The 19,781-nt window shown below is 48.5% G+C and overlaps 1 protein-coding gene across 1 annotated transcript; it reads right to left on the bottom strand.

The window, feature by feature from the left end:
- Nucleotides 1-1,733: 1,733 nt before the first annotated feature.
- Nucleotides 1,734-18,853, bottom strand: CHRNB1 (cholinergic receptor nicotinic beta 1 subunit). Its single transcript, XM_063138710.1, has 11 exons — nucleotides 18,748-18,853; nucleotides 18,102-18,241; nucleotides 16,318-16,362; nucleotides 14,081-14,190; nucleotides 11,823-11,931; nucleotides 7,950-8,097; nucleotides 7,192-7,383; nucleotides 5,306-5,529; nucleotides 3,693-3,853; nucleotides 3,060-3,207; nucleotides 1,734-1,906 (listed from the first exon to the last, which is right to left on the bottom strand). Exons 1-11 carry the CDS (start codon nucleotides 18,797-18,799, stop codon nucleotides 1,766-1,768), a joined length of 1,470 nt encoding a protein of 489 aa, XP_062994780.1. The 5' UTR covers nucleotides 18,800-18,853; the 3' UTR covers nucleotides 1,734-1,765.
- Between the last annotated feature and the right edge of the window lie 928 nt (nucleotides 18,854-19,781).

Here is a 19,781-nt window from a genome sequence, read left to right as displayed (position 1 = left end):
ATGACTAACTTATGTCCCACTGGTTTCAGTAGGCCTTCTCTACGTCTGGATCCAACCCACTATTTGCTTCTCCTACTCTTCACAGCGCGACCTTATACATATCTATTCTGAACGAAGACCCATTGTACTCAGCCGCACTTACTCCCGTCAACGTGCCACAAGCCAGCCTTCCCCAACAAGCTTTCAGAGAATGCAGTTATGTATATTTACCCTCACATCTATGGTACAGTTAAAGAATAAAATATTTTTCGTTGCATATTTCATACTACTGATGAAGACAAATCAGAAACGGAATACACAATCTAGAGTTACCATTTAGCCGTTATTCAGCCACTATTATGTCTTAAGATTTTATTAAGACCCGCAGTCATTATTCATCCATTATACTGTCTTAAGATTTCATTAAGACCTGAACATTAGCAACTGATCCCAAGATTTGAAAACAAGCGACTGCACGAAGGATTTAAACATTAGTAATTGCATGTTACAATTTATTATTATATAATTTATAATCAGTTACTGCTGCTTGTTCAAAAATACATTAGCAATTGCATGTTTTAAAAGAGCAACTGTGCTCAAAACAATACATTAGCAATTGCATGTCAATGAAAGCAACTGTCTATTAAGGATTTACTATTGCATGTTAAATATCATAACTGCATTCTCTGAAAGCTATTACATTTGCATTCTATCAAGCCAATTGCTTGTTAAAAAATTTATGCTCACAAACTACATCCTCTGAAAGTGATTATATTTGTATTTTTACCCACTCGTTAGGACCTTTTTTTGCTATCAGTTTTACTGTGAGAGTCTCTCTCCCCTTCCCCCCGCCTTCCTCTTCACCAGCACCTTGTGTAACATTTTGATGGCGCTAAAACAATGCCAAATGGACTTTGCACTGGTAGGAATAAGCAGTGTGGTACAAATGGTGCCCTCCTTCAACCTCCTGGTGCAAAACCCAGGAATAAACCCATACAACCAGCTGCTCTCCTCCTCCTAATGTTACACCTTTGTGCATCTCAGGGGGACACCTGTGGCGTTCTCTTTGCCTGAGCCCTGGCCCACACGCTCGTTCACTGTTGTCTACGACAACTCCACCCCATTCTGGGATAAACCACGGGCACCTCTCGAGCAAGCGGTGTTGATTCTTGCATTCCAGTTGCTCTGTTGGACACGTACACAAGGCCAAATCCCTCCACAGTTATACCCTGGAGTAAATCAGAAGTATACTCACTGTCCTGGATGGACAGTTTTGCCTCACACGTTGGCTTAAGGTAGAACATCACTCCATTAAAATAAGAAGAGGTCACATGGTTGTTAATGTGTGTAATTATTGACAAAAACAATAATTACTGTCTGGAACCATTGCTGAACCTACTGATTTTGTACTAGGGGGCATACACAATGGAGAATACTAATAGGAACTCAGCTGCGTCCTGAGGGCGGCTCCTCCTTATAATGGAAGGTCCTGTGGGCCCAATTCCACGTCCACACTGCTCTTTTATAACCTCGATTCAAATGTGGTGTAAACCACTGATACAAAGGGTACAGCCCTATACATACAACTTGGAAGCAAACCTGGTGGCACTCAACGGGACTGGCTTCCCGATAAGCATGCTTCTGATTGGTTGATAAATATGTGGTCCTGGATGGAGGCTAATGCGTGTTCCGTCCTTCCACTGATGGGATGTCCCACGCAGCAGGCCTTTTTTTTTGGCAGAAGGACCGGAGAGCTTCCTGCAGTGTGGAGAGGGCAGTCAAGAGCTCACGGGAAGGGCTGTTCAGGGGGGAAGTTGTACATGGCGTCCAAGAAGATGGTGAGAGTGCCGAGCGTGGTGAAGATGATGAAGGTCCAGAAGAACAGGCGGTCCACTACAATGGCCACGTATTCCCAGTCCTCCTTTAGCTGGAAGGGTTGGGAAAAGGGAAGACAGCATTTTGGAAGGCGGGACAGGAAACGCCAAGACCCCCTGTCTCCGGCGTGGGAAAGAGGACAGGCACGCCCATGAGGCCAGATCACGGTTGTTGAGCTCCGAATGGCACCTCTTTATACTAATCCAGAGGAGGCACAATTCTACTGGGCAGTTCTCCTGCACTGAGCAGGGGGTTGGACTCAATGGCCTTATAGGCCCCTTCCAACTCTACTATTCCATGATTCCTGCACAAAACCCGTGTAAACGAACGGGGTAAGAGTCCCTTAACAATGCCTGCAAAGTGCGAAGCCATTTGCGTCTTTGAAAAACTACTTCTGCATGCATTTAGGGTGACCCTATGGAAAGGAGGACCGGGCTCCTGTAACAATTGCATTGAAATGGGAATTTCAGCAGGGGGGGATCTACACGACTGCTTTTAAAGCGCTTTGAAAACGTTTTGAAACCTGTATATGCAGTGTGTCCTGGGCCCCAATAGTTGTCAAAACTGTTATAAAGCGCTTTAAAGCAGTAGTGTAGATCCCCCCCTGGTGTCATTGGTACGCATGCAGCACCGGGTGAAATACCCTTTTCAACACAACTGTTAAAGTTACAGAAGCCCCCTCCAGCTTTTCATACTTGCATGCAGGGCCAATGACACGGGTAGGTATGCCTGGGCATGTGCCAAGGGCCCACACCCCAGCAGGGGCCCACAGACAAGAGCTCCTTGGACCTGCTGTTGCTCCTTTTCATCACGGCCACCTGCTTGTTCACCTGCCTCTCGCTTTGGCCCAGACGAGGGTGATGAGAAGAGGACCAGTCAATGCCACAGCCTCCTGGCTCCCTGCCTGTCAAGCCAGCAAGCGGTGGCCCTAATGAGGACGAGGAGCGAGACCAGCAGTGACAATGGTGGTGAGCAGGCAGGCTCCCTGAGGGAGGACCTCTCGCCCAAGGGCCCTCCGAAACCTGCAGCTGGTGCTGTCGGTCTGCAATTTTCATTCATTCATTCATTGCCTTCCTAGACTGCCCAACAGCTGAAATCTTCTTCTCGTGCCTTATTTGCTTGCAGAGACCACAGCTGTGACCACCAGCCAGGCACGAAGCTTACTGGGGTGCCCCTCAGCTGCCCTTTCCTGCCCCGTAACTCACCGCGTCGCTGTCGTCCTGCTCTTGCAGTTGCTCCGCTATGTACGTGATGGCATCCATGGCGGATTTAATCTCCGGAGGGAGGGCGATACACTGACTGGGGCCATCGATGAATTTTTTCATGTCCGTGGAGAAGCCCTCCAGGTGAAACCTTGAAAGGGTGGGACAGGATCCACCATTGGTAGAACAAGCACCCCACATCTCTACCTTGGCCAACCCTATGATTTTAGAGGGGCTGTTAAAGAGCAGTAAATAGGACTGGGTTTTCCCCCCTCTTTTTGTTAAAATTATCTGCAGCAACTATGACTGCACTACCCCTTCATTTTATTCTCAGTTTGCTACAAAAGGTGGCAAAAACATTTGCCCACTCAGAGTGAGGGTAATGCCGATGACCCCAGAAGAATTGGCCTTACTCTTAATTGGCTTCATGTGTCCTCTCAGTTGGCTTTACAGCACTCTCAGTTGGCTTACTGTGACATGAACAAATCTGATGTGTGTTGCAATTTCAGCAGCTGCACTAGATAAACGGCACCATTTTGAGTCTGGATCTGCTCAGTGGACTTTTGGATCCCTCCTTTCTTTCGTTCCTCATCTATTTCCAGTGCCAAAGCATCCAACGTTAAGTCCGGCACTCACCTGTTGGGTTTAGGGAAGTCATAGGCAGGGGTACGGATGAAATATTCATCCGTACGGCGGCTACTTTTCACAATGAGTTCCTGTTTTGGGTTCTGTTTGAGGATGGGTTCTGGCTTTGGACGTCGCAGGCCCAAATACCGAGGGAGCTTGTGGATAAAAATCTAGAGAGAGAAAGAAAGAGAGCAAGGGAGAGAAGACATTGACACACGTTTTTCCCTAAACTTCTGCCTGAGAGACCTTTGCAAGACTGAAACTATTGTTCTGAGTATGGTGCTCTCGGCTGTTCAGGTCTTACATAGCCTGGCACCAGAGGGAAGTCAAGACAGCTTGAAGGAACAGTCCTATGCCTATGGCTGGCTGGGGAAGGCGGGGAGCTGCAGGCCTGTTTTCTGTCGAAACAGGCATAGGATTGCGCCTTAAGGGTCCTTAGGGGATGGAAATCTCTCTCCAGCCGTGGGAATGACAACACCCATCACAGCCTTGGAGGCAGAGACCCACAGAGAGTCGCGTGGAGGCACATGGAATACATACTGTAAGGTTCTCTCAGAAGACACTCACAGAAATGAGGTCTGTCCAGCACTCATAAAAAGAGGCTCATGAGAAGAGCTTCAGCTATTGGGCGGTATAAAAATGCAATAAATTTAAGATGCCTTTTTTAATGGTGTGCTGCTTTTAATCATAGAATCATAGAATAGCAGAGTTGGAAGGGGCCTACAAGGCCATCAAGTCCAACCCTCTGCTCAATGCAGGAATCCACCCTAAAGCATCCCTGACAGAGGGCTGTCCAGCTGCCTCTTGAAGGCCTCTAGGGTGGGAGAGCCCACAACCTCCCTAGGTCATTGGTTCCATTGTCGTACTGCTCTAACTGTCAGGAAGTTTTTCCTGATGGCCAGCTGGAATCTGGCTTCCTTTAACTTGATGCACTTGTTTTAAAAGTTTGAATTAGTTGTATGTATTTCATTTGTGTTGTACCCCGCCTCAATCCAGAGGGAGAGGCAGGTAACAAATAAATAAATAAATAAATAAATTATTATTATTAATAATAATAATAATAAGAAGAAGAAGAAGAAGAAATAAGAAATGTGGCCTTTTCAGAAATTTGGCTATGTCGAACTGGTTTGCTTTCCTCTTTATCACTCTTTCTCAACTGGGCAGTTTGTAAATAAAACCAGGATTTGGGGAAACAGCAATATCCATGTCATTTACAGTGGCTCCAGATTGGTTTAAATCTGTCCCGTTGGTGTGAGCTGGTGGGCCTGCAGCGGCGGCCTCAAACTTCTTACCACGAGTGGAACAAGAAGGCCGGGGCTGGGACAGTCCTCAGCTACAACTCCAGAAATGTCCACAAGGGATCCGATTTCCGAGTCATCCCAGCCAGAAACCAACCTGTCCTTTCGCCCTCTTCACAGCGAGGGGCTGTGGCTCAGTGGCAGAAGGTCCTAGGTTCAAATCCCAGCTTCTCCGGGTATGACCGGGGGAAAACTGAAAGGAGTGCCTGAAATCCAGGAGAGCTGTTGCTGCCAGTTAGTGCTGACAAAACTGGGCTAGATGGACCCGTTCCCTTGGCCCTGGCTGGTTCCAGACCTGGCGCCCCCTAGAGGGCGAAGCCATACCTTCCTCACCCAGAAGGGCATTTCGTGGGTGTTGGGTGAGCGATGGTGCAGGTTGAGGTCCACCACGCTTAGGATGACGGAGAACGTGACCAGGATCATGGTGAACATCAGGTATTTCACGATGATGGGCACCGCCAAGGATGTCTCCGGCACTTTGTCAGCCAGCAGGAGCAGGAAGACCGTGAGGGTGAGAAGGGCGAAGATGGAGAGCGTCATTTTCTCACCTGGGGAAGGGAGAGAACGGAGTCCGGCTGAACGCCTGACGCTGCAGCTCAGCTCAGGTGTGTCAAAGGGCCGGAAGGCCACCAAGTCAGGGTCTGTTCTTTCCCAAATTGCAGGCAGAGAAAGTTAGTTGCATTTAAGTCCTATTGGAATCAATGAGGGGATGTCAAGTTAAGAACTTAAGGTGCAATCTTATGCACGTTTAGACCGAATAAAGTCCTACAACTCCCAGCATCCCCCAGCCAGCTGGGGGATGCTGGGAATTGTAGGACATTTTTTGGTCTAAACATACATAAGATTGCGCCTTAACTTCTTTCTCCCCCTTTTCTTTCTGATTTGATCAATGGTTTTTTTATTATTATTATTCTCATTGTTTTGTTATGACTTGTGGTTTTAAGTTTTGGTGTGTGCCACATTCAGGGTACAGGCGGTTACCCTTCAAAGGCATCTTGCAAAATTTCTAAATTAAATTAGAATTGCATTACATTTCTTTCTCCTACCGTAACTTTCCTTTCCTCTCATCTACCGACCATCCAATTGACCTACCAAACACATTTTCACAGACAGCATTGAAAACAGCCTACAAACCTTCAAAACCTAACCAAAAAATCACATTATCAAAACAAAACAAAAATCCACAGTTCGGCAATGTGAATTTTTTAAAAAATTGCAGCAAAATGCGATGGGCCTGAGAGAATAAAGGCGTTGTCACCTGGCACCTAAGCAATGACAGTATGCTAACCTGGTGCCCTCCAAATGTGTCAGGCTACAACTCCCATCATCTCTGTCCCAACTCCAGATGATGAGAATTGTAGTCAGACACATCGGGAAGGTATCACATTTCATAGCCCAATTCAAGGTGCTGGTTTTAACCTATGAAGCCCTACATGGCTTGGGACCGCAATACCTGATGGAACGCCCCTCCCGACATGAACCTCCCCGTACACTGCGCTCAACATCTAAGGTCCTCCTCTGAGCGCCTCCTCCAAGGGAAGCACGGAGGATGGCAACAAGGGAGAGGGCCTTCTCAGTGGTGGCCCCCCAATTATGGAATGATCTCCCCGATGAGACTCACCTGGCACCAACATTGTTATCTTTTCGGCGCCAGGTCAAGACTTTTTTCTTCTCCCAGGCAGTTAACAACATATGCTGAGATGTTTTTTTTAACTGACCCCAGAATAGTTGTTTTAAATGGATATTGTTGGTTTCTATGCTGTTGATGCTTTTAAATTTTTGTGTATTTATTTTAATGTTCACTGTTCTTAACTTTTGTAAACTGCCCAGAGAGCTTCAGCTATGGGGTGGTATATAAATGCAATAAATAAATAAATAAATAAATAAATAAATACCAGGTTGGGGAAGGCAGGTGTGCAATGCAATCCCATTCTGGACACACCTTTAAAGGGAACAAAGTGTGTTCCAAATACATCCCTAAGACTCCCTGGGGATAACAGATGAATGTGTTATGAGGAGGTGTGGGTGATCCTGTGAACCAGAGTCACAGAGGCAGATTTTGAGAGGACAGGGTGAAGTGGCTTTTGCCAAGGCTTCCATGGCACTTGCACGGGAAATGATGGAAGTCCGTTCGAAAGAGACCAAAGCCGTTCCAAGGAGGGGCGACCCCAAGGATCTATAAGCCTCTCAGGCTGGCTTGGGGCACCTACCGGCGTCCGGCGGCAGATAGAAGACAAAAATGGCCAGGATTGTAATCAAGATGCAAGGGATGATGACGTTGATGAAGTAGAAGAGGGGTTTGCGGCGGATGATGAGGTAGAAGGTGATGTCCTCGTAGAGCGGGTCTCTGGGGTGGGTGTTCTTCCGGGACGGTTTGTGCTGGATCTCCCACTGCCCGTTGTCTGCCAAGAGAACCGACCAGACAGCATTGTAAACTGCCCAGAGAGCTTCAGCTACGGGGCGGTATATAAATGCAATAAATAAATTAAATAAGAGAAAGGAGAGAAGGAAGTGCGAGGAAAGGCCCTCGACCCAACTACTAGGCTGGTCCTGTCATCGTCAATGGGCCTTCCATCTTGGCTGCCCGACCGCCATTTTGTTGCTTACCTGCGTATCAGGAAGAATACGGAGAGGCGGCTAGTAGAAAGACCCCGACACTTGGGATGCTGCTTGGGGATGCATGAGATGGAAGGCGCTCCGTAGGGGACGATGCCCTTGAATGGAACACTAGGAATAGGCAGGGAACGGGAAGGCGGAGCGCGCAGGCTGCTGGTACATGGGCGAAGTCTTGGATTAGGTTGGCCCTAGCTGGGGCCAGCCCTTGGGAACCTGGCTCAAATCAGTTAACCCAGACGGGGTAACACAGAACCAAGACTTGGGAAAGAGAAAGAGAGAGACACGGACAGCGCCTGCCTGCGTGGATATACCTGTGTGCTCTGACGCAACCGTGCCTCGTGCATTTTCTCACCGATAAACGTGTTTTCGTAGATAACAATTTCCCTCAGCTCCTTCCCGTCCTTGCTGAGCGGGTGCAGAAGGGTGACCTCTGAGGCGTCGTACGTTCTCGAGCTGAAGACCATCGTGCAGTTCTGCCAGTCGAACGGGAAGTAGGTCACCTGACACAGACACACACCCAAATCCCAGAAAGTGGTCAGGGGAAAGGGCAGCTCCCACGGAGCACCTGTCTACATCCCACTGTCCTTCCCACCTCATTTTTTTTAATACAGTTCCATGGGAGGACCCCACCTCTGAGGGGAGAGACATTTCAGGTGCCATAAGATGGAGCTTCACAGCATTAATGCTCCAACAGATTCCTGCTCCAACAGACTTTCCTCCTTGGTCCTTCAGCTGGTATCCCAGTGTCCTTAGAATCATAAAATCATAGAATAGCAGAGTTGGAAGGGGCCCACAAGGCCATCAAGTCCAACCCCCTGCTCAATGCAGGAATCCACCCTAAAGCATCCCTGACAGAGGGTTGTCCAGCTGCCTCTTGAAGGCCTCTAGTGTGGGAGAGCCCAAAGCCTCCCTAGGTAACTGATTCCATTGTCGTACTGCTCTAACAGTCAGGAAGTTTTTCCTGATGTCCAGCCGGAATCCTTGTGGCTGAACTCGTCTTATTTGCCCACCTCGGCCCTTTCCCCACACTGATTGTGACCCCTTTTCCTTCCCCAGTGTTTTGTGTTTTGTTTTGTTTTTTAAAAAAATGGCCCTATAAATTTGTGCAAATGGGGTTGTATTTTTTTGGTGGGGGGACATAAATTTGGGGGGGGGAGCGTCAATATTCCTCCCTCCCTCCCTCCTTGACTCCTTTTCCTTGTGTGTCATGTCTTTATTAGATTGTAAGCCTGAGGGCAGGGACTGTCTTTTTTGCTAAGTGTAAGCCGCTCCGAGAGCCTTTTTTGGCTGAGGAGCGGGGTATAAGTATGATAAATAAATAATATCTTTTTCCTTAATTTTTTGTCAGTCTTTCACAATTGTGCACTTAAGGCTGTCCTATATGTGTAGCTTTGCCTTGTCAATGTCCTTGTATGTCCCAGCTGTCAAAGGAAGTGACAGAACATACAAGGAAATTGACAAGACAAGAATGCATATAGGCTAAATTTGTGCACGCTTGCCAGTGATGGTTCTGAAAAATGGGGAAACTAAGAAGAGCCCTGATGCTGGATCTGACCCAGGGTCCATCTACTCCAGCATTCTGTTCACACAGTGGCCGAACAGCTGCCCACGGGGATATCCGCAAGCAGCGCATGCATGCAACAGCACCCTCCCACCCATGTTCCCCAGCAACTGGAGTACATAGGCATACCACTTCTGATACTGACACCCATCAGGACTAGCTAGGCTTCTACTCCATGAATTTGTCCAACCCCCTTTTAAAGCCATCCAAAATGTCTCCTTGTGCACTTTCTCTACACCAGCCTTCCTCAACCTGGGGTGCTCCAGATGTGTTGGACTGCTGGGGCATTCTGGGAGTTGCAGTCCAACACATCTGGAGCGCCCCAGGTTGAGGAAGGCTGCTCTACACCATGCATAAATTTGTACACTTCTACCATACCTGCCCTAACTTGCCTTTTCCCCTAAGCTAAACAATCCCAGTTGTTGTATCGGTTCCTCATAAGAAAGTTGCTCCAGCCTCTTGATCCTTTTGTTACCCTTTTCTGCACCTTTTCCAGCTCCATAATACCCTTTTTTAGGTGTGGTGACCAGAACCGCACACGGTATTCTAAGTGGGGTCGCACCCTAGAGGCCGTATGATCCTGGCAGTTTTCCTCTTTCAATTCCTTTCTTACAGTGATTACTGTGTTTGTAGCACCGGGTTAACGCCGATGCAAAGCCAGGCCACGTTCTGCTGATTTTTAGCTGGAATGAACGACACCAAACCAGAAATAGAAAAGGAAGACACGCTTTCAAGCTAGCATGGGAAGTCCATTTGCAGAATCCAAACAACCTAAAGAACAGCTTTCCCCAACCTGGATTACAGTAGAATGTGTTGGGACTACAACTCCCAGCGTCTCTCAACCAGCATGGTTACACATCTGGAATGCACCAGGTTGGAGACCAAAAGAGCGTTAATGGTGCAGTCTTATAGAATCATAGAATCATAGAATAGCAGAGTTGGAAGGGGCCTACAAGGCCATCGAGTCCAACCCCCTGCTCAGTGCAGGAATCCACCCTAAAGACTCCTTGACAGAGGGTTGTCCAGCTGCCTCTTGAAGGCCTCTAGTGTGGGAGAGCCCACAACCTCCCTGGTAACTGATTCCACTGTCGTACTGCTCTAACAGTCAGGAGGTTTTTCCTGCTGTCCAGCTGGAATCTGGCTTCCTTTAACTTGAGACCATTATTCCATGTCCTGCACTCTGGGAGGATGGAGAAGAGATCCTGGCCCTCCTCTGTGTGGCAACCTTTTAAGTATGAGATCAGAGAAGAGTGTACAGGATGGCAACAACACCTCCGTGTTCCCCAACGACTGGCATAATGAGACCTCTGCTACTGGAGGTAGGACATACTCATCCAGACTAGTTGCCATTGATGGCTTTCTCCTCCATGAAAGTTAAATGATGTCGCCTCCAAGTTCAGAGCCAGCCTATCTCTCAGCGACCAACAACAGTAGGAGAGGGCTCTGGTGTTCAGGTGCTGCTTGTGAGCTTCCTGGAACAGGGCCGGCCCAGCTATTTTGCTGCCTGAGGAAAGAACCTGTTGCCGCCTCCTCCCATTCCACGTTCAAAAGCTGCCTGGACCGCCAGCTGAATCTTTCTTCAAGAGCAGTGATGGGGTAGCATCTCCCATGCTCCACCACACCTTAAGGCAGCAAGCTGGCTTAGGGGGTACAGGGCAGGCTGCTTGGTATGCCACCCCCTCCTCCAGCACCTTGCTGCTGCCTCCCAGCACCTGCCGCTTGAGGCAAGTGCGTTATGTTGCCTCATGGTTGAGCCGGCCCGCCCGGAGGAATCAGGCTGACCTGGTTAGGCCTCATCTAGAGTATTGCGTCCAGTTCTGGGCACCACACTTCAAGAAGGATGCAGACAAGCTGGAGCGTGTTCGGAGGAGGGCAACGAGCCAGTATGATGCAGTGGTTAAAGTGTCGGACTGGGAGCTGGGAGATCCGGGTTCTAGTCTACACCCGGCCATGGAAACCCACTGGGTGACTTTGAGCCAGTCAGAGACTCTCAGCCCAACCCACCTCACAGGGACGTTGTGGTGAGGATAAAATGGAGGAGGAGGAGGATTATGTATGCTGCCTTGGGTTCCTCGGAGGAAAAACACCGGGATATAAATGCAATAATACATACATACAATACATCAGGGGTCTGGAAACAAAGCCCTATGAGGAGACATGGAAAGAACTGGGCATGTTTAGCCTGGAGAAGAGAAGACTGAGGGGAGACATGATATCATTCTTTAAAGACTTGAAAGGTTGTCACACAGAGGAGGGCCAGGATCTCTTCTCCATCCTCCCAGAGTGCAGGACACGGAATAATGGGCTCAAGTGACAGGAAGCCAGATTCCAGTTGGACATCAGGAAAAACTTCCTGACAGTTAGAGCAGTATGACAATGGAACCAGTGACCTAGGGATGTTGTGGGCTCTCCCACACTAGAGGCCTTCAAGAGGCAGCTGGACAACCACCTGTCAGGGATGCTTTAGGGTGGATTCCTGCATTGAGCAGGGGGTTGGACTCAATGGCCTTGTAGGCCACTTCCAACTCTACTATTCTATGATTCTATGACCACGGCAGGTCTTCTGATGTTCTTCATGCTACAATTCCATACCCAAATCCAGATGGTCCTTCCTTCCCGGTGTCACCCTGGGTAATTGCTGCTACCGTCTTCGTTCCTGCTCACCTGGATGCTGCAGCTACTCCGATAAACAGCTGGCGGTTGCCACTGGACCGTCCCGTCATGGTTCACCAGGACAGTCACTGCCAGAGCAATGTCAAAGACGCCGTCATTGCTGGAGGGAGAGAAAAAATTATTTATTTATTTATTTATTTATTTATTTATTACATTTTTATAGCCGAAGCTCTCTGGGCGGTTCACAAAAATGCAGTCCTACCTCCTCTGCTATTGGTGGGGAAACAGGGGTACAAGCGAGGTCATTATAGACCTGGGCTATTGAATCATAGAATCATAGAATAGCAGAGTTGGAAGGGGCCTACAAGGCCATCCAGTCCAACCCCTGCTCAATGCAGGAATCCACCCTAAAGCATCCCTGACAGATGGTTGTCCAGCTGCCTCTTGAAGGCCTCTAGTGTGGGAGAGGCCACAACCTCACCAGGCAACTGATTCCATTGTCGTACTGCTCTAACAGTCAGGACGTTTTTCCTAATGTCCAGCTGGAATCTGGCTTCCTTTAACTTGAGACCGTTATTCCGTGTCCTGCACTCTGGGAGGATCGAGAAGAGATCCTGGCCCTCCTCTGGGTGACAACCTTTTAAGTATTTGAAGAGTGCTCTCATGTCTCCCCTCCATCTTCTCTTCTCCAGGCTAAACATGCCCAGTTCTTTCAGTCTCTCTTCATAGGGCTTTGTTTCCAGATCCCTGATCATCCTGGTTGCCCTCCTCTGAACACGTTCCAGCTTGTCTGCGTCCTTCTTGAATTGTGGAGCCCAGAACTGGACACAATACTCTAGATGAGGCCTAACCAGGGCTGAATAGAGAGGAACCAGGACCTCACGTGATTTGGAAGCTATACTTCTGTTAATGCAGCCCAAAATAGCATTTGCCTTTCTTACAGCCATATCGCACTGTTGGCTCATATTCAGCTTGTGATCTACAACAATTCCAAGATCTTTCTCGTTTGTAGTATTGCTGAGCCAAGTGTCCCCCATCTTGAATCTCTTTCAAACCGAGGGACGAATTCAGTTCCAGGGAATCCCTTGTACACCGTGTTCTAGTGGTAGCCAAGAGCGGATGCAACAGGGTGAGCCCAAAATACCCAAAACACCAACATACTTGGGAATCAAGTTCTTCCTGACAGTAACTCAGCCTTCAGAGAGGCATTTTGACCTTTTAGAATATGGGGAAAAAATAGCACAAAAGGCAGGAGACCCCCAAACGACCTTTGATTGGGGGTGGGGGTAGGAAATGGGAACGACATTCTGGAAACCCTGGAAGGCCAGATTTGCACTCTTGGGTAGGGTGACCCTATGTTAACAGCTGTATTGAAAAGGGTTTGTACATTCATTTGTACATACGGAGAACCTGGTGGAATTTCCTCTTCATCTCGACAGTTAAAGCTGCAGGAGCCCTGCCCTCTTTTAAATCTGGTCCCTCTAGTATAGCTCCTGCGGCGATGAAGAGGGAATTTCACCAGGTTCTCCTTATATACAAATGACACCTGCTGAAACTCCCTTTTCTATGCAACTGTTAAAGATACAGGAGCCCTGTCCTCCTTTTCATAGGGTCACACTAACACAGGTCCTATCTGTGGGCAGTGGGGCCTGGTGGCTCCAATGTCCCTGGGGTGGGGAATCCGTTCTGGGGTACAGTCAGAACTCTAAAGATGCAGACTGGTTTTGACTGAATCCCGGAGCCGATTCACTGCCTCACTAACATTGGAGCCACCAGCCTGCACCAGTGCAATGGTAAATATGAAAATACAGGTGTCCCAAAGGAATTCTGGGATTTGAGGAATTTTTTAAAAAGGGGGGGAGCAAGGGAGAACGTCCCAAGCATCCCCCAAAGCCAGCCTATAAGAAACGCCCACTTGCGACGGAAGGGAGAGGAATTTAGAACAGTGTGAACCGCTCCAATGAAACGAAACGAAAGAAAAAGCGCCAGAGACAGTGAAGAAAGACGCGCTTCATTTAGGTATGTATTAAAAAACCGCGCACAGAAGCGACTTCACAACAATGTGTAGATCGGGCCATGATGGTCACCCTACTCTTGGGAGTACAGGACAGTAATAAAACAGTACAAACGAAACACAATAAAAATCCAGGAAATACATCTGCAACAATACAGGACTCATTCAGTTAGACGGCATCCAGCATAAAAGTCGGGGATCCCAGCTAGAAACCCCTTCCCCTCCCCCGCTCCACACATCCCAGAGGCAGCTGCATTTTGACAGCACTGTGGCCCGAGCCGTCCCGGCCACTCACTTGTTCATAAGGACGATGTCTGGGTGCCACAACTTCTCGGAGAAAGCCCTGATGGAGGTGATGCCCTCGAAGTCCGCAGGGTCCCAGGTGAGGCGGTAGTCTGTCCACTCCTGGCACCCGTGGGGAGAAAAGGGGCGGTTGCCGTAAGCAAAAGGGTCAGAGCAAAACTGAAGAGGAAGACTAAGAGGACACGGCAAGGGGGCGGGGGCGGGATACGCCTCGTGAAAATATTAATTTTGAAGGGAAGGGGCGTTGGGCTCGATGGTTGGACTCGATGGCCTTGTAGGCCCCTTCCAACTCTGCTGTTCTATGATTCTAATTTGGGTTGATTATTGCCCACCTCATCTCATGGGCTCCTGTTTGGCTCAGCCTTCCTCACGGCATTGCTGTGAGGCAAGCCACTTCTAGGGAGAGATTCCAGAATGGTGCCTGGGACCATCTTCCGTAGGGTGGCCACATGGAAAGGAGGACCGGGCTCCTGTATCTTTAACAGTTGCCTGGAAAAGGGAATTTCAGCAGGTGTCCTTCGTACACGTGCAGCAACTGCTAAAATTCCCTCTTCATCACAACAGTTCAAGTTGCAGGAGCCCTGCCTAGCATGACCAGATACAAAAAGAGGGCAGGGCTCCTGCAGCTTGAACTGTTGTGATGAAGAGGGGATTTCACCTGGGGCTGCATGCATACCAATGACACCTGCTGAAATTCTCTTTTCGATACAACTGTGAAAAGTACAGGAGCCCTGTCCTCCTTTCCATAGGGGCACCCTACATCTTCCTAACCCGGCCCACGCTTCCAAAGGACCCAAATCAGGAGAGGTAGGATTTGAACCTGTGTCTCCAATCACTTCCTCTCCTTTTCCCATCAGCTGGTCCATTGCTATATCTCTAGTGTCTTAGATTTTCCGGTCGTGTGGCAAAACCTGCCCATGTGGGTTTTCCCCTCTGACTCTCCAAAAGAATATTGTGAGTGTGTGTGTTTAAAAAGATGCTGCTTTCTGAGGCAGAGCCCACAGTGGTCAGGAAATCATGACCCTCGGCCTCGCCAAGAGAACCGTGTCACAAAACCCTTTACGCCACGTTCATTATCTGAGGATGCTCTCAAAAGCGCTCATATGGGTTGAAATAAGCTCAAGAGAGAAAGAGCAAATCTCCTTGGCTTTGGTTTCTCAGAGCTGCAGGTTTCTTTTTCTTTAACAGAAATCTTGGTGTCGTTTGTTTTACCTGTATCCCCTTTGCAATGGCTGCTATAAACATTCTTGAGCAATAGGGAAACTGTACATATACATATTTTAATAAGTAAATAGTAAATAAATGCAATAAGGGTGCAATCCTATGCTTGTTTAGACAGAAAAAGGCCCACAACTCAGCCAATGCTGAGAGTTGTAGGACTTTTTTCTGTCTCAACGTTTATTTTATTTATTCAAAACATTTGTATCCCGCCCTATATCATTAGGATCTCAGGGCAGCGTACAGATAAAAGCATACAGTATAAAACAATATACACAGCTAGAAACAAATTAAACCATGAACCAAGTTAAAACAATATATAATTTAAAACAGTGAAAACAGTTAAAACAATGTGCCATCTTAGCGAATTTAACCATTAAAGGCTTTGTTAAAAAGCCATGTTTTTACTTGGTGTTGAAATGAAATCAGTATTGGCGCCAGTCGGGCCTCCAAGGGGAGGGCGTTCCACAGTCAGGATGCCACCACAGAGAAGGCCCTCTCCCTTGTCCCATCTTAGCGTATGTGTTGCGCTGGTGGGATGTGGAGAAGGGCTCCTCCAACGGATCTCAAGTCTCGGGCAGGCATATATAAGGAGAGGCTCTCCCTCAAGTATCGAGGTCCCAAGCCGTTGAGGGCTTTAAACGTCATTACCAACACCTTGAATTCAGACCGGAAGCATATAGGCAGCCAGTGCAATTCCTTTAAGACCGGTGTTATGTGGTCTCTATAAGATGTAATCACCAGCAGTCTAGCTGCTGCATTTTGCACTAGCTGCAACTTCCGAGTCGTCTTCAAGGGCAGCCCCACGTAGAGTGCATTGCAGTAGTCTAATCGGGAAGTTACCAGTGCATGCACTACTGTGGCTATGGATTGCATAGGCAATCCATGCATAGGATTGTGCCCTAAATCACTCTGACTTAACAATATGAAAATTCTGGACGACAAAACAACAGTCTCAGAGACAAACCAACTGAAAAGTGTTGTGATTTTTCAAAATTTTTGAATACTCACCAGGTACATATAGACCTTTGTAGTCAGTTCTTCATCCTTTTCGTTCTGCAAAAGAAGAAAACACGCAAAGAAAACAACTGATGGTAAAAGGTGAGGCGGAGAAAGCTAAGCCAGGATTCGAACCGGCCACCTCCCCTGTTCTAGTCAAACTCGATAGATTTAACAAAATTAAATGGTTAGTTTTTAAATGGGCCTTAAAGGCCTGAATGTTCCATTGTGCTTTTAAATTAATGGACAATGCCCGTTTTTCTTTTATAATGTCTACTGTTATTATTTTTAAAATGCTTTACGGTGCTGTTTCAGCCAGTTGTAAGCCTATGCGGTAGGGTCTTGCTATTTACTGTGTAATTACTGTACATTGATGGTGCTATATCAATAAATAATAATAATAATAAGTTGTGTTTTATATTTTATTGTTTGAAAAAGATTATTTTGTAAAACGCTTTGAGGGGGCTTCGCCTTGGAAGGAGGATTAAATTTAATAATAATAATAATAATAGGTGCCACAAGACTCCGGTTATCTCAGCCAACAAACTGTGCAATCCTTTGCATTTCTCCAATTCCATCTACAGAAGGAGTCCATTTACGCCCCAGACTAAAGACAGGGCCTTTTCTTTGGTGGAGCCCAAATTTCGGAATGCCCTCCCGCGAGAGGCACGCCCTGGTGCAAACGGTGTATTCTTCTCTGCACCAAGGTAAAAACCTTTTGATTTGCCCAGAGATTTCAGCCTTTGTTTTCAGCTAGACGTACAGTTTTATTCCTCGCCATTTTATTGACGTGCGCATTGCTTTATGTTTTAATATTGTATCGTTTCAAAGTTTTTATGTACATCGCCCTTAAAACCGGTTTTCTGTGATGAAGATGGGTTAAAATAAATAATACCTACTCAGACATAAGTTCCACTGGGATCAATGGGGCTTACTCCCAGGTAAGTATGTCTTAGTCTTAACACTGCTCTAGCACTTGGCTTTGTTCTTTGATTTTTATCGATTGTAAGTTGCACAACCCATCCCACTGGAAGTGGCAGGAGAAATTGTTCTGTGTGTGTGTGTGTGTGTGTGTGTGTGTGTGTGTTTAGCCTTGCTGCAGCTAGGGAAGGAAATGCAAACAAAATGGGATGGAAGATTTGCCACAGAGAGGGGACATAAAGACCCGTCCGCCTTTGTCTCAGTGCCTCTGGATCATTTGGTTATTAATAGCCAGCAACTTCAGCTGTTGCTGCTGCCTTTAACTATTTCCATACCCAAGCTGAGATGTGCTCGTTTAGAGCCAAATAAAACTTGAGCTGCACTCCTCGCAAAAAGAGACAGAGACCTGGGGTAAAATCCAACATAACTCTTATTTTGAGTAGACTCATTGAAATGAATGGGACTCAGAGTAAGGGTTGAATTGTGGGTCGTTGTTACATGAAAGTAGAACTCTTTCTGGGTTGTTTGTGGGTAATAGCCCATAGTTAAACCATAGCGCAGGGTTCACATGTAACGACAACCCACAATTCAACAACAACCCATACTGGGTTGTTGTTCTGTATGAACTAGGCCAGACTCTCTCTCCCGCCCGCCCGCCCCGCCTCATCCTGCAATGCCAAGAATTTCCCCTGTATTGCTGAGTTGATCCATGTTAAGCAGTGCAATTCTACAGTGGCGCCCTCTGCAGCTGCCTGGTGGCATCCCACCAACAGGAAAGGGAAACTATACTGCCCTCTGCAGGCCACACACAAGCAGCAGGGTTCTGATTGGCTCTTGCACGGCCAACGCATCCTCAAGCCAGGGCCGCAACTCACCAGGCTGATGAGCTGTGACAGAGACATGCCAATCCGTACGGGCACTTTGTCATCGATGTGGCGAACTGGAAGGACAGAGTTTGAGTAATTCTGAGAGATCTTCTCCCACAGGCGACCCTCAATTTCCGAGCAGCTCACGGCTAGAGAGAGAGAGGAGGGGGGGATAGGTTGGGGAGGGGGGGATTAATTCCTTTCCTTTGCATTTGGGGAAGGGGCCACGGACCACTTTCAAACATCTCCATTTCCCATTAATGTGTAGAGCAGCTTTCCTCGACCTGGTGCCCTCCAGTTGTGTTGGACTACAATTCCCATCATTCCTATTCTGCATGGCCAACGGATGGGGGTTGCAGACCAACACATCTGGAGGGCACCCGGTTGGAAATACAGGGTTTTGGTTAAAATAAAAAAGCCATTTAAAGCAAAGCCAAACACCCAGAGCAAAACCTGCCCGACCCACAAGGCGCCCAACCCCAGAGGCCTGGACAGGCCTCACAAGTCCGAGGGGACGGAGCTAGGTGAAAAGGGATGCTCCCGGAAGCCACACTTTGGGCACAGTCATGGAACTCGCCATTCTGCCCGCCCTGAGCACCCCCCCCCGGGTGCCCTTTCTGAGAGCAGAAGCAAAGAGGACCCAGGTCAGACTTACCCACCGCACAGAGACCCCAGAGGAAGCCCCAAAGTATCGCTCTGCCGGCCATCCTTGGGCGTATCTGCGCACCCGGCGAGCTCCTAGAGGCACTGCTGCCACCCCCTCCCATCCTGCCCCCCTTCTCTAAGTCCAGACAGAGTTTCTGATTGGGACTGGCACCCGTCGGTCAGCGGGCTCCTGGAACAGACACCGGGTTTGTCCGGGGAAATGGTATAGAGTTACGAGTGGCATCTCACAGCTGTTCGCCGTTTCCGGCCACCTGTCTCCGAAAAGCCCTGTGAAGACGGCCTCCGAACCATCTCCAGTTGCGGAGCCCGTGGGGGACGGGTCGGGTCGTGGCAGGGGTCCATTTCCCCTCCTGCTGAAGAGCTAATCCATGAGAATCTCGGCAGACAAGGCGGATCAAGTGAACGGCGTCCACTTCCTCTGGGCAAAACTCGGACCCTTCGCAGCCCGAGGATCGGGAGCAAGGCGGCGGCCGGACTTGGGAGCGACGAGAAAGCAGTCAAATCCTCTTCGGTGTCTGGAATGGAGTTCTTCCAGCAGCCAACGGGATCTCCGTGGAAGCAGAGGCACAGGGAGGGGAGAGGCAGATGGCAGCTTTCCCCAACCAGGTGCATGCCAGATAGGTCGGACTACAACTTCCATCGTGATGGGGATTGCAGTCCAACACTTCTGGAGGGCACCAGATCAGGGAAGGGCGGGTTTCTAGCAGTGGGCGCATCCTGCCTTGCAAGCAGAAGGTTCCAGGTTTGCGCTCTGGAATCTCCCTCTTTTTGCTTTGGGAAAATTTACGAGGCTGGAAGTCCTAGCGGGAACCAGAGTCAACCGCACCCCCACCCAACACTTGGCTTTCACGCATAACCCACCCAGCAAGGAGGGATGCTTGGTGGCTGTGAGGCGGGTGGTGGGTGGGCACTTTCTGCCCCCGCGGGGTGTCGATGGGGAAGGAAGACCTGTTGTCCAGTAGGTCCCCTGCAAGGCAGGAATGGTCTTGTGCACCCTGGAGAAAGAGACAGTGAAGCCGGACG

Source organism: Elgaria multicarinata, chromosome 11 (genome assembly GCF_023053635.1).
Source record: "Elgaria multicarinata webbii isolate HBS135686 ecotype San Diego chromosome 11, rElgMul1.1.pri, whole genome shotgun sequence".
Lineage (NCBI taxonomy): Eukaryota > Metazoa > Chordata > Lepidosauria > Squamata > Anguidae > Elgaria > Elgaria multicarinata.
Note: the sequence above shows the minus strand (reverse complement) of the source record. Positions and strands in the feature narration are given on the sequence as shown.

What these genes read in the sequence shown, in the direction of transcription:
- CHRNB1 (XM_063138710.1), bottom strand. Translation starts at nt 18,799, where the DNA reads ATGGCCGGCAGAGCGATACTTTGGGGCTTCCTCTGGGGTCTCTGTGCG. An exon ending in CAAAGGTCTATATGTACCTG is followed by an intron (nt 14,191 to 16,317) that starts GTGAGTATTCAA and finishes CACGGGTGCCAG; the next exon opens with GAGTGGACAGACTACCGCCT. An exon ending in AGCAGGACGACAGCGACGCG is followed by an intron (nt 1,907 to 3,059) that starts GTGAGTTACGGG and finishes CAACCCTTCCAG; the next exon opens with CTAAAGGAGGACTGGGAATA.